The sequence below is a fragment of the Sciurus vulgaris genome, assembly GCF_902686455.1.
Source record: "Sciurus vulgaris genome assembly, chromosome: 3".
In the NCBI taxonomy this organism is placed as follows: domain Eukaryota; kingdom Metazoa; phylum Chordata; class Mammalia; order Rodentia; family Sciuridae; genus Sciurus; species Sciurus vulgaris.
The window spans coordinates 163,940,940-163,954,305 of record NC_136463.1 but is presented as its reverse complement, the minus strand read 5'-3'; the positions used below and the strand labels follow the sequence as shown (position 1 = coordinate 163,954,305).

At 33.4% G+C, this 13,366-nt stretch overlaps 1 protein-coding gene across 1 annotated transcript in view; it reads left to right on the top strand.

Moving 5' to 3' along the window:
* The window catches only part of ERBB4 (erb-b2 receptor tyrosine kinase 4), a 1,167,248-nt gene that overhangs the window by 772,487 nt on the left and 381,395 nt on the right, over positions 1-13,366 (top strand). The window contains 1 exon segment of the mRNA XM_079135547.1: positions 7,618-7,752. Within this exon segment, the coding sequence (XP_078991673.1) occupies positions 7,618-7,752 (135 nt within the window).

Sequence of the window (13,366 nt, the reverse complement as noted above, 5' to 3'; positions counted from 1 at the left end):
GTAACTGATACATGCATAGCTATCTATCTAATATATGAAATACATCATATATATCTGATAGATATACGTATAATTCTTCAATGAGAAAGTTCAGAAAAACCCTTTATACTTGTTCAAGTCACAGATTTATGTGTCATGAATATCCCAAAAATGCCAGATTCCTTTTAAGTCACTATGACAAAGATTACTAGTTATCTCCCAGTATTCCCATGAATATAATTTTCTTCTGGAAATGTGCACGAATGTTCATTAAGATATAACATGTTCTCATCCTCTATTCTTTCTTCTTCCTGATTCCCTTTATCTTTTGCATGGTTTTGCCAGTTGGAACCTCCTCTTATATTAAAGATGATAGAGAAACAAGTCAAATTGAATCAGCCTCTGTTGATTGTGGATTTTCCATAATGACCTTGAATCACTTAGACAAAATTATACATGCAAGAAAAATAAAGCTATATCTTTTTAAAACTATTGACTAAAATTGGGTAATATGATGTGAAATTAAATACAGAAAAGAAATATAACCCCTGTTTACATCAATCAGTGAATGATTCTGTAAGCAGTTATCAAGCATAAAGTGCAATAGACTCAACAACTGTATGACAGATACTGAGTACAAGTTCCCCCATTACAGAGTTGGGCAAACTGAGTTTCATAATGGTAGACAAGGTCATATATCTAGCAAGTCAAAAACTAGATTTTGAACTTAGTTTTATCCAGTTAACTAGATTCAGTATTATTGCCTTTATACTGCAAAGCCCCCATCTTGAGGTTCTGTCCCTTTTCTCTCTCTCCCCCTTCCCCCACTAGACTATTGAACTAGCTGTAGTATAGAATATATCAAGACTTTAGTATGAAAGATGGATTTGTAGGCAGAATAGATTAGATGCAAAATTTACATCTGCTATAAGACTACAGAATCTGAATTAAGGGGTATCAGTGGATATAAAAAGAGACACAATGAGGAATGTTCCTTAGAGGATCACAACTGATTCAATACAGAAATGAAGAAACTAATGACATATCTTAAGTTTTGAATATAGGTGACTTTTATAACATTTTATTCTAATTTTAACTGAAATAAGGATATGCAAGGAGGAAGCCAGTTTGAGAAAAATTTTTAGAAGAAGAATATCAGACATGATGGTATATACATTGAAATACACATTGAAACACATTGAGAGAATAATTTGATAAGGAAATCCTAAAATCATAATTTAAAGACTACTAAAATACAAACATTATTTTTAAATTTTTGCATAGGATATCAATGAGCTTAAATGGATTATTTTTACCTTCAAGGATAGGAAGAATACATCAATACCATGATAAGTTTATTTGATATTTTATGTGATTGATAATGTAAATATTAGTACATAGCACTAACATGCTATCACATTGGGTTTTGACAAATGTTAGTCATTGTCTAAAGATGTTATGATTATCATCGTCATCATCAAAATCATTTGAGTTTCTATCATGTTCTTGATGCTTTCTTTGGCACTAGGAATGCAAAGATGTTTGTCACGGTTCTTATTCTTGAAGGACCTACAGTACGATAGGGGAGACAAGTCTAGTACCCAAAATAATAAAAAAGAAGGTAAGGTAGTATTTGCTTTATGTCCGATGTCAGCTCAGATAATCTGTGTTGCAGGAGTGAGAGAAGGGGCTAACCCAAGACCTAATTTTGTCAGAGCAGACCTCTCAGAGGAGCTAGGACTCCAGCTGAAACAATTGAAGCTAGGAACTGTAGTGGACCCTGAAGTATGTACTAATGAGCTGGAACACTGTGGCAAGCATTACCAAGCTCCCTTCAAATGAAATCAAGATTATTTAAAAAAATAATTTTCTCTTCAGCTGATTTTTAGCCCATGGGTCTAATAATTTCTTCTTGAAGTTGCCTTGTTCTGATCAAAAAACTGTCCATTGCTACATCCCAACACTCAGTATTTGCATCCATGAGCTTTTGACTCTGATCACTGAGCTGAAATACAGAGGTTGCATCACTCATTTACATTATCACCCTCTACCCCTCCCAATACAAATGTGACATTTCAATTTTGCACACTTCAACTCTCCTTAAATCATCTGTATAAAAACTTCAAAGCTTGATTGATGATGAATGAGCCATTGTCTCCTCAAGCACCGGGTTCTCATTAGCCTTTAGAGTCCAGCTTATTAATAATGAACCTTGAGGGCTGACCCAGTGGGGGAGCAGCAATTCATTGTGCTCCCAGCTGAATGGTCTGAGTTTGGGAAAGATACAGGAATCCCTGGACTAAGTCCATTTCCAAGATGATGTATTGAGTATCACAGGTGGATGATGTGATCTATATTACTTCTGTATCATTATCTGCCAACAGACTTGTGTGGCTTAAGGTGATGATAGTGAGAAAGATATATTGCTTTATGTCTAAAGATGTTCCTGTAACTGCTTCCTGTACCTTTATCTTGAAAATAGGCTTTTGATTTTGACTTCTGGGTTGAGCCCTTTTTCTTAGGTAACACAAGTCAGATACATTATTTGGATACCCTCACCATAATTAGACAAGGGCAGTATTTTTAACATTTATTTATTTTTATTATCATCTTAATTCTAAGGTTGACTTGGACACACATTCCTAAAAAGGAAGATTTTCAGATATGTAGCCAGAGATTAATGTTAAGTATTTTATTTCTATTTATTAGATTTTTCTTATATCGTTGTGGTTGGTTAATGTGTTAGAAGTGAAATGTTTCTCTTATAACCAATCATAAGACTAAAATGGCAAATTAACTGCATTTACAATTATCATTTTTAGTTTGGAAAAATAAAAAGATATTCAATCTTATTTATAAGATGGTTACAAATTATGCATGGTGTCAAAGTAATTGTATCAACTTTTAAATCTACTAAGGAGGTCACATTAATCTGTATTTTTAGCAAGGATGTCACATCACAATCAAGCCATTTCCTACAGGACAGAGAAAAATATGATTCAGTATTTTGTCAGATTTTCTTTTAAGAGCATATATTTGCAAAATGTCAGTGATTCTGTCAATGCGCATTCATCCCTACATTACCCATAATAACTAGTATTTCAGAAAAAATGAAGAGAACAAAAGAAATCATCTAAATAACACAACTATGTCCTTCATTAGATTTATGCAAATGGAAATCAAGGGAAGAAGTAGTCTATGGCCAGCCTTTGAGGATTGGAAGGCTAAGGCACAAGTGCTTTATGATCTCTTTCAAATGTCATATTAGCAATTTACATTGTTCTAGAAAATAAATTAAGGGGCAGTATGAAGTAGACTCACAGTTCAATATTAAAACATACTTTTAGGTTTTTGTGTAGCATAAAAGATAGCATATGCTGGTATTTATACCAATTTGTGGGATTTGGTCTGGATTAGCTCAAAAATCATTATTATTCAGCTGGTGACTAATAATTGAGTTTGGTTCATAAAGTAGGTTTGGGGAAAATAATGACATTTTCTAAATATGTCTGATAAATACAAACATACTGTCAGCAGTAGTGTTTGTACATTATCAGTTATAAGTATTTTACATAATAAAAACTATTTCCTTGTGCCTAGTTTACCACTAGAACTGGGACTACAGCTTTGAACAAAACAGTAATAACCCCTAATTTAATGAAACAGATCAGTTAAGGTGACCTATAGAGCATCCATGGGAAAAGGTAACTTTCATTCTTACTTTTGTTTAGTCAAAATATAATTTAAAATTAGGAACTACAACAGAGTTAACTTACTAATGTGGAAAATAAATCCCATGGTACATTTTTCCTCCAGGTTCATCTAATAAGTACTCACTGAGTAACTATTGTCCTAGGTTTGATGAGACAGCACTGAAAAATACTTCTTGCCTTCATGAAAGTTAGTTTAATTATATTTCAGTTACAAATAGTTTGCTATATATAAGTTAAATTTGGCCTATTGAAGACTAATGTAGATTACAATATACTAACTCTAAATACAAAAAGATTCATGGCATGTTTTACTTGACTTTCATGCATTAATCTAGTAGGAAATGTTTGAGACACAAACATATTTAAGTGTTTAATGGAATTTTTCAGTAATGAAATGATACTTTTTTAGCAGGATGTCATATCTGATGTATCCAACCATATTTAAGCATGACATTTATTAAGAAGAGACAGTTCTGTTTTGTGAACTTGCCGGAAATATTTTTATATAATATGATAAGAAAACTCATAGCAGTTTTTTTCTACCAATTGATTAAATGACCAAGAATCTATTTGTGTCTCTCCTAATTTATCCTGATATATTTTCTACAGTGGAAGTGAAATAAAATAGAATGAGATTATATTGAGCACATTCACTTTTCAGCATCCTTTTGTTATTTTTTAATTTTTAATTCTCTGAGCTCTTCCAGGCTATATACATCTTTGTCTGAATATCAATTAAAGTTTTGTCATGTTTGCCTATTTTCTTTAGGATTAGAAATTGTGTCTTTTGTTCTGGTCTTAAAATTTAATTATTAATTACTTTATTTCATGTTATTGTGAGGGAAAGTGTCCATATAACGCAGGTGATTCCTTCTAATTCACCTTAAGAAAACTTAGGGAAAGCAATATTTTTTGTGTGTGTTTAGATAGAGCTAAATACAGGCAGATAGCTTACTGCTATTTTATAGAATAAACACCTTACAAAGCTTTTCTCTTTATAAACTCTGTTTTTAAAAAATACAGTACAGCCTCTGTAGTCAGCCAAGGTATAAGAAATATTCAGCATCTCTTCTGTCAAGTAAATGGTGTACATCTCTAAGAACTCTTACTGCTCTGAATCTATTCCCTAGAATTTTCATAGTCTAGAAATAAACCTAACCAAATATTTTTTTCACAAAATTTATTAATATTTTGAAGTTTTTTAAAGTTATAAGATTAAAGAAAAATTTTAAATATATAAATGCAATTGTATCATTATTTCTGGAAAATATTTACATTATCAAGTTAACCAAAAGGGAATGCAAGATAAAGTTAAAACTCTTCTATAAATGTCAATGCAAATAGACATTCTTTATGGAGTTTTGACATTCAACAGCAGAATAGGATGTATACCAAAAGGATAAAAGACTATTTGGGGGAAAAATACAAACATACAAATAAATTAAATTATCCAACATTAAATGTTATAAATTTATAAATGTTCCTAACTAGAATTGCTGGCAGATGCTGGTTTTTGAATTTGTGATGCAAAAAGTATGATCTGGTTGATCATGATTATAACATGATTATACCTTAATTTGAAATTTTTACATGTAAGATTATACTTAGCATTATTGACTCTTTTCCAAATCCCTTTTCCAAGTATAAGCCATGCTCTTCAGCAGAATATTTCTAAGAAACAAATGTCAGCGGTGGTAACAGATTAATATTGTTGAAGAAAGGGATTTGATAAGATTAGTATTCCGTATAATATAATTCTATTTTAAATTTTTTCAATAAGAAGTTGGAGATGGATCCCGTGTTTCTTCAGTATGAACAATTTGAATTAAAATGTGACTCCTGAAAAATACAGATATTTCATAATGTTTGAGCTATTATCTTTCTCTTCATGTTTTTTAAAAGTAGAATTTTTCCAAATGGAGACTGAAAAATAGCCATCATTTCCTGGATAGCAGTCAGAATCTCCTTTCTTTATCACCTAATGAAGAATTATTCCTAGACCTGGAGAGCGTCACCTTAATGTCTCATGAGAAAGCTATTAGTATGAGATCGTCACACTTCTTAGATGGAAGCTTAATGCCAACATTAATGTAGAAATCCATTTTCACAATCTTCCTTTCGTCTTACATCTCCCTTCTGCTTTGATGAAAATTGTATGGTTAGGTCATGAAAAATAATGAACTGGGTTTTAGAAGTAGAAAGATGATCTAATTTCTTTTTGTTTCTTTTTTTCCCCTCTCCTGAGAAAATGGAAGCAATAGTCAGTGAAAGAATTGATGATGAGAACAGGTTTGATTTTAAATGTGGAAAGAACTGTGAGATCAACATTAATCTAGTGGGTTTTATACATGCAATGTTAGAAGACACTTTGAATTTGCTCAACAATCTTGCTTCCACAAGCATTCCTCTGTGGTGCCAGATAGTCCTTTCATTCTTTTATTTTTCTCTTTGGTTTAAGGTGACTTTTAAAAAATTGGCTTGGTGTACTGCACAAGTGAGATGACTTCTTCTAAGCTACCCTGGGAGATAGAATTGGTTGCCTTCCCAATATTCATGTCTCTCCCCTTCCTCACTAACACCCCTACTGGTTTGGGTTTTGTTGTAATTCCAAGATGGCCCTAAAATATTGCTTCCTCATCCCTGTGAAATAGTCATAGAACATTGTTCTGATCAATAAAATGCAGATTCGGTCCTTGAGGAGAACATCTTTTCCCAGTACACAATGTCAGGACTTTACTAGGAGAAAGTCTCTTCTGTCTTCATCCAGCCTTCACTTCAAATCAGATATCTTTGGTACAGCAGCCATCTTGTGTCTGGAATGAATAAAACAGGATACAGAGCGGGAATGTCAGAGCGGAAGTGGGCAGCGGTAGGCAGCTAAATTAATGTCTTCAACCACCACCTTAAGGTTTCTTACTCTGCAAGAAAATATAATCTTGTATCTTTATAAACTATGTATTTTTAAAAATTCGTAAGTACTTAATGGGCTAATGCATAATGATTCTAAAATATTTTTTCTTGTACAAGAAGGAGGATATGAGGTAAATATTAGGCAGGAAGATGCTGTGCATATTTGTAAGAGAATTTTCAGATTCATGAGTACTAGGGATGGAATCCAGTACCTCACATGTGCTAGGCAAGTGTTCTACCACTGAGCTACAATCCTGTATACAGTCCTGTATCTGAGAGGTTTTAGCAGATATGGCTTTGTGTTATTCCTAATGAAAAATTAGCAATTCTACTCTCTCAGTTTGAGATGACAAAGAACATAGTTTTGATAGAGGCATTAATTTTAACTTCCATGTCAGACTAATTACTTACCTACTGACTCCAGGCAATGTCACATTTACTAAAACAATCTTTTAGAAAGAACAGTTGATGATTTGCATGAAAAGTCTTGAGATGATTCGCATTCTATGGCCTTAGTATGGCATTTGTGGAAATTTTTTTAAAGACTAATCAGAGATAAACTTTTGAATGATAAGATAAGAACGCATCAATTAAATAATTGATGTTTAATTTTTATTCTGGAATATTATATTCTCGGCATAATATGAAATCATAATAAATTACTAGTCACTCTTAACTATATAATATTAAACCATACTAATAGATTATGAATATTATATACTATTAAACCAGTTACAGGGGGAAAATCAAGAAAGAAACTAATAATATCTATGTCAACATGTTGAAAGTGTTTCTCTTTCAGTGTTAGGATTCAATGGTTATTGCTTCTTTCTGCATTTTTCAAATTTCTATAATGAACATCTATCATGTATTGAAGCATTTTATGAAGTATCTTGGTGATTAACAGTATAGCTGTAATTCAGCATTGAAAATATATCTGAGTAAACCATTTTTATTGACTAATTTTTCATCAACAAGTAGTTTGCGAACAAATCTGTTTGTTTATTCACTACAGAAATTCTAAATGGTGGAGTCTACGTAGACCAGAACAAATTCCTTTGTTATGCAGACACCATTCATTGGCAAGATATTGTTAGAAATCCATGGCCTTCTAACTTGACTCTGGTATCAACAAATGGAAGCTCAGGATGTGAGTACCAGTATCTATTTTATATCTCAAAATGTTCTTCTGTCCTGTGAAAATGAACAACTTATTTTTATCATGCCATTAATAACATTTTGAACTTGGATTGCATCCATTGAAATATTCATTTATATATGATAAGAAAATATGGTTGTCAATCTTTTACTTCTAATTAATTTTCTGTTTTGCATTGATGGTTTCCCTTCACAAATTCTCATTCTCTTGCCATGGTTCCTTATTGCACAATCTGAATCATTGAGTCTTATTTCCAGTGTTCAAACATGGGTGTCATTGTCCACAAACTTAAGGCTGATGTCTACTAGTCTACTACTGCTTCAACTTCTATGACTCCCACCACAGAGTGAAAGGTAGTGGAATAAAAATTTACCTTCCTATTTATGTTTATCAAGCAAAAAAAAAAAAAAAAAAAACCCAAAAAAACTAGTGAAGATCTTAGAATTCCCAAGCATTCATTTATCTCTAATGCCTTTATGTTAATACTTTATGAAAATTTCACACAGTACATTGAGCATAAATACAGATTTCATCTAAAAGAAACATATTTACATTCTGATTTTTGTCCTAGGTTAATAATCTTCTTAATTCCCCATTTAAAAATGCATATTGTTTACACCACAGAGGAGTTCTCAGATTTAAAGTATGTAACAAGTCTAAATCATAAGTAAGTAATATTTGCACTGTCATTAAAACCTTTGAAAATTATTCTTTCTGGAATCTATTTCATTTTCATAATGTAGGCTATGTTGTTCCCACATTTATTATTACTGACATTTGAATGAGAACAGAAACTTTATCAAGAATTAAACTGGGTTTTAAATTTCTCAGTGATTATTATATATTCCTCACCTGAAATCATAACTGTCTCCACATAGTTCAATAATTATTTGCTATACAGATTATGTTATGTTGCTTTTGTTGGAAAATCAAACTCCAAGGGACAATTATTAAATTCTATGGTGGTTCTAATAATATAATGTGGAAATATGAATATAATTGATGAAAACTGACAGTTCTGTTTTTAATAAATGGCTAAAACCTTCTTTGAAAAAGTAGGGTAACATCATTTTCTTGTCACCTTAAGTAGAAATTTGTAAAAGATTCTGTCTTTACAGTATTCAAGTTACCTTCTGTGTAAAATTCATGTGAGTAAAAAATTGAATCCCCTTGCGCTAACAATGCAAATGAAACACTTCAGAAAGGGCTTCTGTTTTCAGTTTTCTCATACTATGGTAGACATTAGATTGGAGAGGGAGGAAGCATATTGGTTAGATAAGAGGAAGGGCCCATGGACTCCTCTTAGCTCACCAGAATGACTTGCTGTAAGGCATGAATGAGATCAGGCAAGAATAAAACTTGAGACAGAAGCCAAAAGGGAAATGTGCCCATCAGCCTTACAGGATTTGGAGCAGGAAAGGTCTGAGGGGTTTGCTGTACTTTCACAGATGGTATCTCTTTGTGCTGTTCTTTTTTGAAGGCTAATTTGGATGGTTGTGCCTATAATTAGGCAATTGTGGCTGTACTTTTTTTTTGCATGCAAATAATTGCAGGTGCAAAAATTATGAATGCAAAGTGAGTTCATAACCAATGGTCCTTTGCAAATTAACCACCAATTGTTACCAAAGTTTTATTGCTTACATAGTAGTTCTACTTGCTGACACATGATATGCACTGCATGACACCACACTGATAATAATGAATTGGCTATACTTTGAATATTAGCTTTATCCTGCCTAAGGAAATAAGCCATTCACAAAAAGACAAATACTGTATTTCGAGTAGTGAAACTTAAACCGAATGTAGAATGAGTTGTTAGGGCCTGGAGGCAAGGGTGAATGAAATGGCTCTTGAATGGGTATATAGTTCCAATTTTCCAGATGAAAAAGTTCTTGAGATCCATTGTATGACAATGTAACTATACCTAACATTAATGAACTATACTCATAAAAATGATTGAGCTTGCATTTATTTTTTACCAAAATTATGAATAAATAGAAACATTTCTCCATTCAAGTTCAAGATCTCTTAAATTCTATCCAAAACCCTTGAAGGGGTCATAGGCCTCCTGGTTAGGAGCTCCTGTGCTTAATTACTCTCCTTGCTTCTTCCAATCCTGATCAATTCACCTGACAAAATGTTTGAAAGAGCTCTGTTCAGTGAAATCTAACCATGACCCTGTCTTAAACCCTGTCACTGTGATTAATATAAGGTCAAGTCTAAACAAAGCCCAATGGCTTAGAATTTTCAGGAAATTCCTGCCTGTTTTTCAACTCTGTAGGTTGAAATCACAACTTCTTTGTGCTTCCCTTTCTCTTATCTTTGCCAGATAGTCTGCTTTAAGTCATCTATCAGGTGTCATCTCCTCTAAGAAGCATCCCCTTCTCCAGGCTAGATTAGGTGTCCTTTCCCTTGAGGTCCCTTAATGACCAAAGATAAAAACTGGCATTTGGTCTTGCATTTTGAAATGGAAGCACCTTGTGAACAAGACTGAATACATCATGTTTTTCTCTGTCATAGCACATATTAGATGGATAACACATTTACTGAAAAAAAAATAAAAGATAAGTTCATATTTTAGTTCATATAGTTACAAAATACATAAGACTGATAATTTATTAGGGACAATTCTAGTGGCTAAGAAATCCATCTGCTAGAGGCTAGTATTCGCTCCAAAATGGCCCCAGAAAGGCCCCATCATACAGAAGGGAGGAGTGTTGTTTCTCCTAGGGCAGAAGAATGGAAAAGAAAAACGCACTCCCACAAACCTTGAGTGCTATGGTAGCATTAATCCATGAGGACAGAGCGCCCACCCATCACTTTCTATTGGGCCCCACCTCCCAACACTGTTATATTAGGGATTAAGGTTCATCATGAATTTGGAGAAGGACAAAAAGTTCAAACCATAACAGTTTATAAATAGGAAAGTCATATGAATCCAATTTTTTATCTGTCATTTACATAAAAAAGAATGAGTCAGAAGTAAATCCAGACAATGACTGGCAATCTATATCTGGGAACTTAATTTAATTTATACTGAAATGAGCTACAAAATTTCTATATTTATGTTCTACTTATATTACAATGCACATGTGTAATAATTATCAGATAAAATATGTGTGCTTTTCCTTTGGTGTTTAATAAGAGGCATTAATGTGTTATACTTGAGATTATGTACAGATCACACAATTTTGACGTAAGGAATTTGAGAATAGTTGAGTATTAATCCATATTGCAAAATTATTTCTTCATATATGCTTTTTGTGCAGAAATAATTCTTAATACAAAAACAATCTTCTTAAGATCAACCTGACTTTTTATTGACTTTTATTTGGGGTATAGTTAAAACAATAAAGAAAGCATTTGAAATGTCTACCAAAATGATTTGAAATGACACTATTTCTTCAAAAATATGTGATTTAGGAATAATAAACAAGCTGTATTTTCCAGAATGTATTTAACCCAAACTTCAGGACAGTGAGGGAAATGCACATTTTTTTTTTTAAATTGTACTTTTACATACAACCCTGATCCCATTATGATGCCACATTCTAACATTCTTATACATGTCCATAAATATGGCTTAATAAATTAAACCTTCAAAGAGTAGTCATCATACAGTGAATGATATTTCATTTACTTGCAACACTATAATAACAACCTCCATTACCACAAGAATATCAAAATGATGGAAGTAAGTTGCCCTCTAAAAATCAAGCAAATGGAATTCATCAGAACATTAATATGGAAAAATAGAAAATGATATTTCTCAACAGGGAAGATTGTGTAGTTCAGAGAATAGATTTTAGACCTACACTGCCTTGTTTGAAACCTGACACTGCTGCTGTCTTGCTCTTTGAACTGGGGCAAGACATTTGTTCTCCCAGTACCTCTGTTTCCTCATCTATAATGGGGGAGTGTGGAGAGCTGAGCTGAGCCAGGGCTGAGCTGCCAGCAAAGGAGTGGTCAACTAGGACAAGCCCACATGAGGTGACAGTGAAGCTTTTAACTCTTAATGTGGTTTATTTTTATTGTAAACAAATGGAATACATGTTGTTTCTGTTTGTACTTGGAGTAACAGCATACCATTTGCATATTCATATATTTACCTAGAGTAATGATGTTTGATTCATTCCATTATTTTTTCCGTCCTCTCCACCCCTCCCAACTCTCTTTTCTCTCTATACAGTCCCTCCTTCCTCCATTCTTGCCCCCCTTCCACTCCCCATTAAGTGTCATCATCCACTTATCAGTGAGATCATTCCTCTTTTGGATTTTTGAGATTGGCTTATCTCACTGAACATGATATTCTCCAATTTCATCCATTTGCCTGCAAATGCCATAATTTTATTATTCTTTATAGCTGAGTAATATTCCATTGTATATATATATACCACAGTTTCTTTATCCATTCATCAATTGAAGGGCATCTAGGTTGGTTCCACAGTCTGGCTATTGTGAATTGAGGCACTATGAACATTGATGTGGCTGTATCTCTGTAGTGTGCTGATTTTAAGTCCTTTGGGTATAGGCCAAGGAGTGGGATAGCTGGGTCAAATGGTAGGTCCATTCCAAGTTTTCTAAGGAATCTCCACACTGCTTTCCAGAGTGGCTGCACTAATTTGCAGTCCCACCAGCAATGTATGAGTGTACCTTTTCCCCCACATCTTCTCCAACACCTATTGTTGCTTGTATTCTTGATAATCACCATCCTAATTGGGGTGAGATGGAATCTTAGTGTAGTTTTGATTTGCATTTCTCTTATTACTAAAGATGTTGAACATTTTTTCATATATCTGTTGATTGCTAGTACATCTTCTTCTGTGAAGTGTCTGTTCATTTCCTTAGCCCATTTGTTGATTGGGTTATTTGTATTCTTGGTGTAGAGTTTTTTGAGTTCTTTATATATTCTGGAAATTAGTGTTCTATCTGAAGTATGAGTGACAAAGATATTCTTCCACTCTGTAGGCTATCTCTTTGCATTGCTGATAGTTTCCTTTGCTGAGAGAAAGCTATTTAGTTTGAATCTATCCCAGTTGTTGATTCTTGCTTGTATTTCTTGTGCTATGGGAGTCCTGTTAAGGAAGTCTGATCCTAAACCAACAAGGTGAAGATTTGGACCTACTTTTTCTTGTATAAGATGCAGGGTCTCTGGTCTGATTTTAAGGTCCTTGATCCATTGTGAGTTGAGTTTTGTGCAGGGTGAGAGATAGGGGTTAAGTTTCATTTGGTTGCATATGGATTTCCAGTTTTCCTCGTACCATTTGTTGAAGAGGCTATCTTTTCTCCATTGCATATTTTTGGCACCTTTGTCTAATATGAGGAAATTGTATTTATTTGGGTTTGTGTCCGTGTCCTCTATTCTGTACCATTGATCTACCTGTCTATTTTGGTGTCAATACCATGCTGTTTTTATTACTATTGCTTTGTAGTATAGTTGAAGTTCTGGTATTGCGATACCCCTTGTTTCATTCTTCCTGCTAAGAATTGCTTTAGCTGTTGTGGGTTTCTTATTTGTCCAGATGAATTTCATGATTGCTTGCTCTATTTCTGTGAGGTACGTCATTAGGATTTTAATTGGAATTGCATTGAATCTGTATAGCAC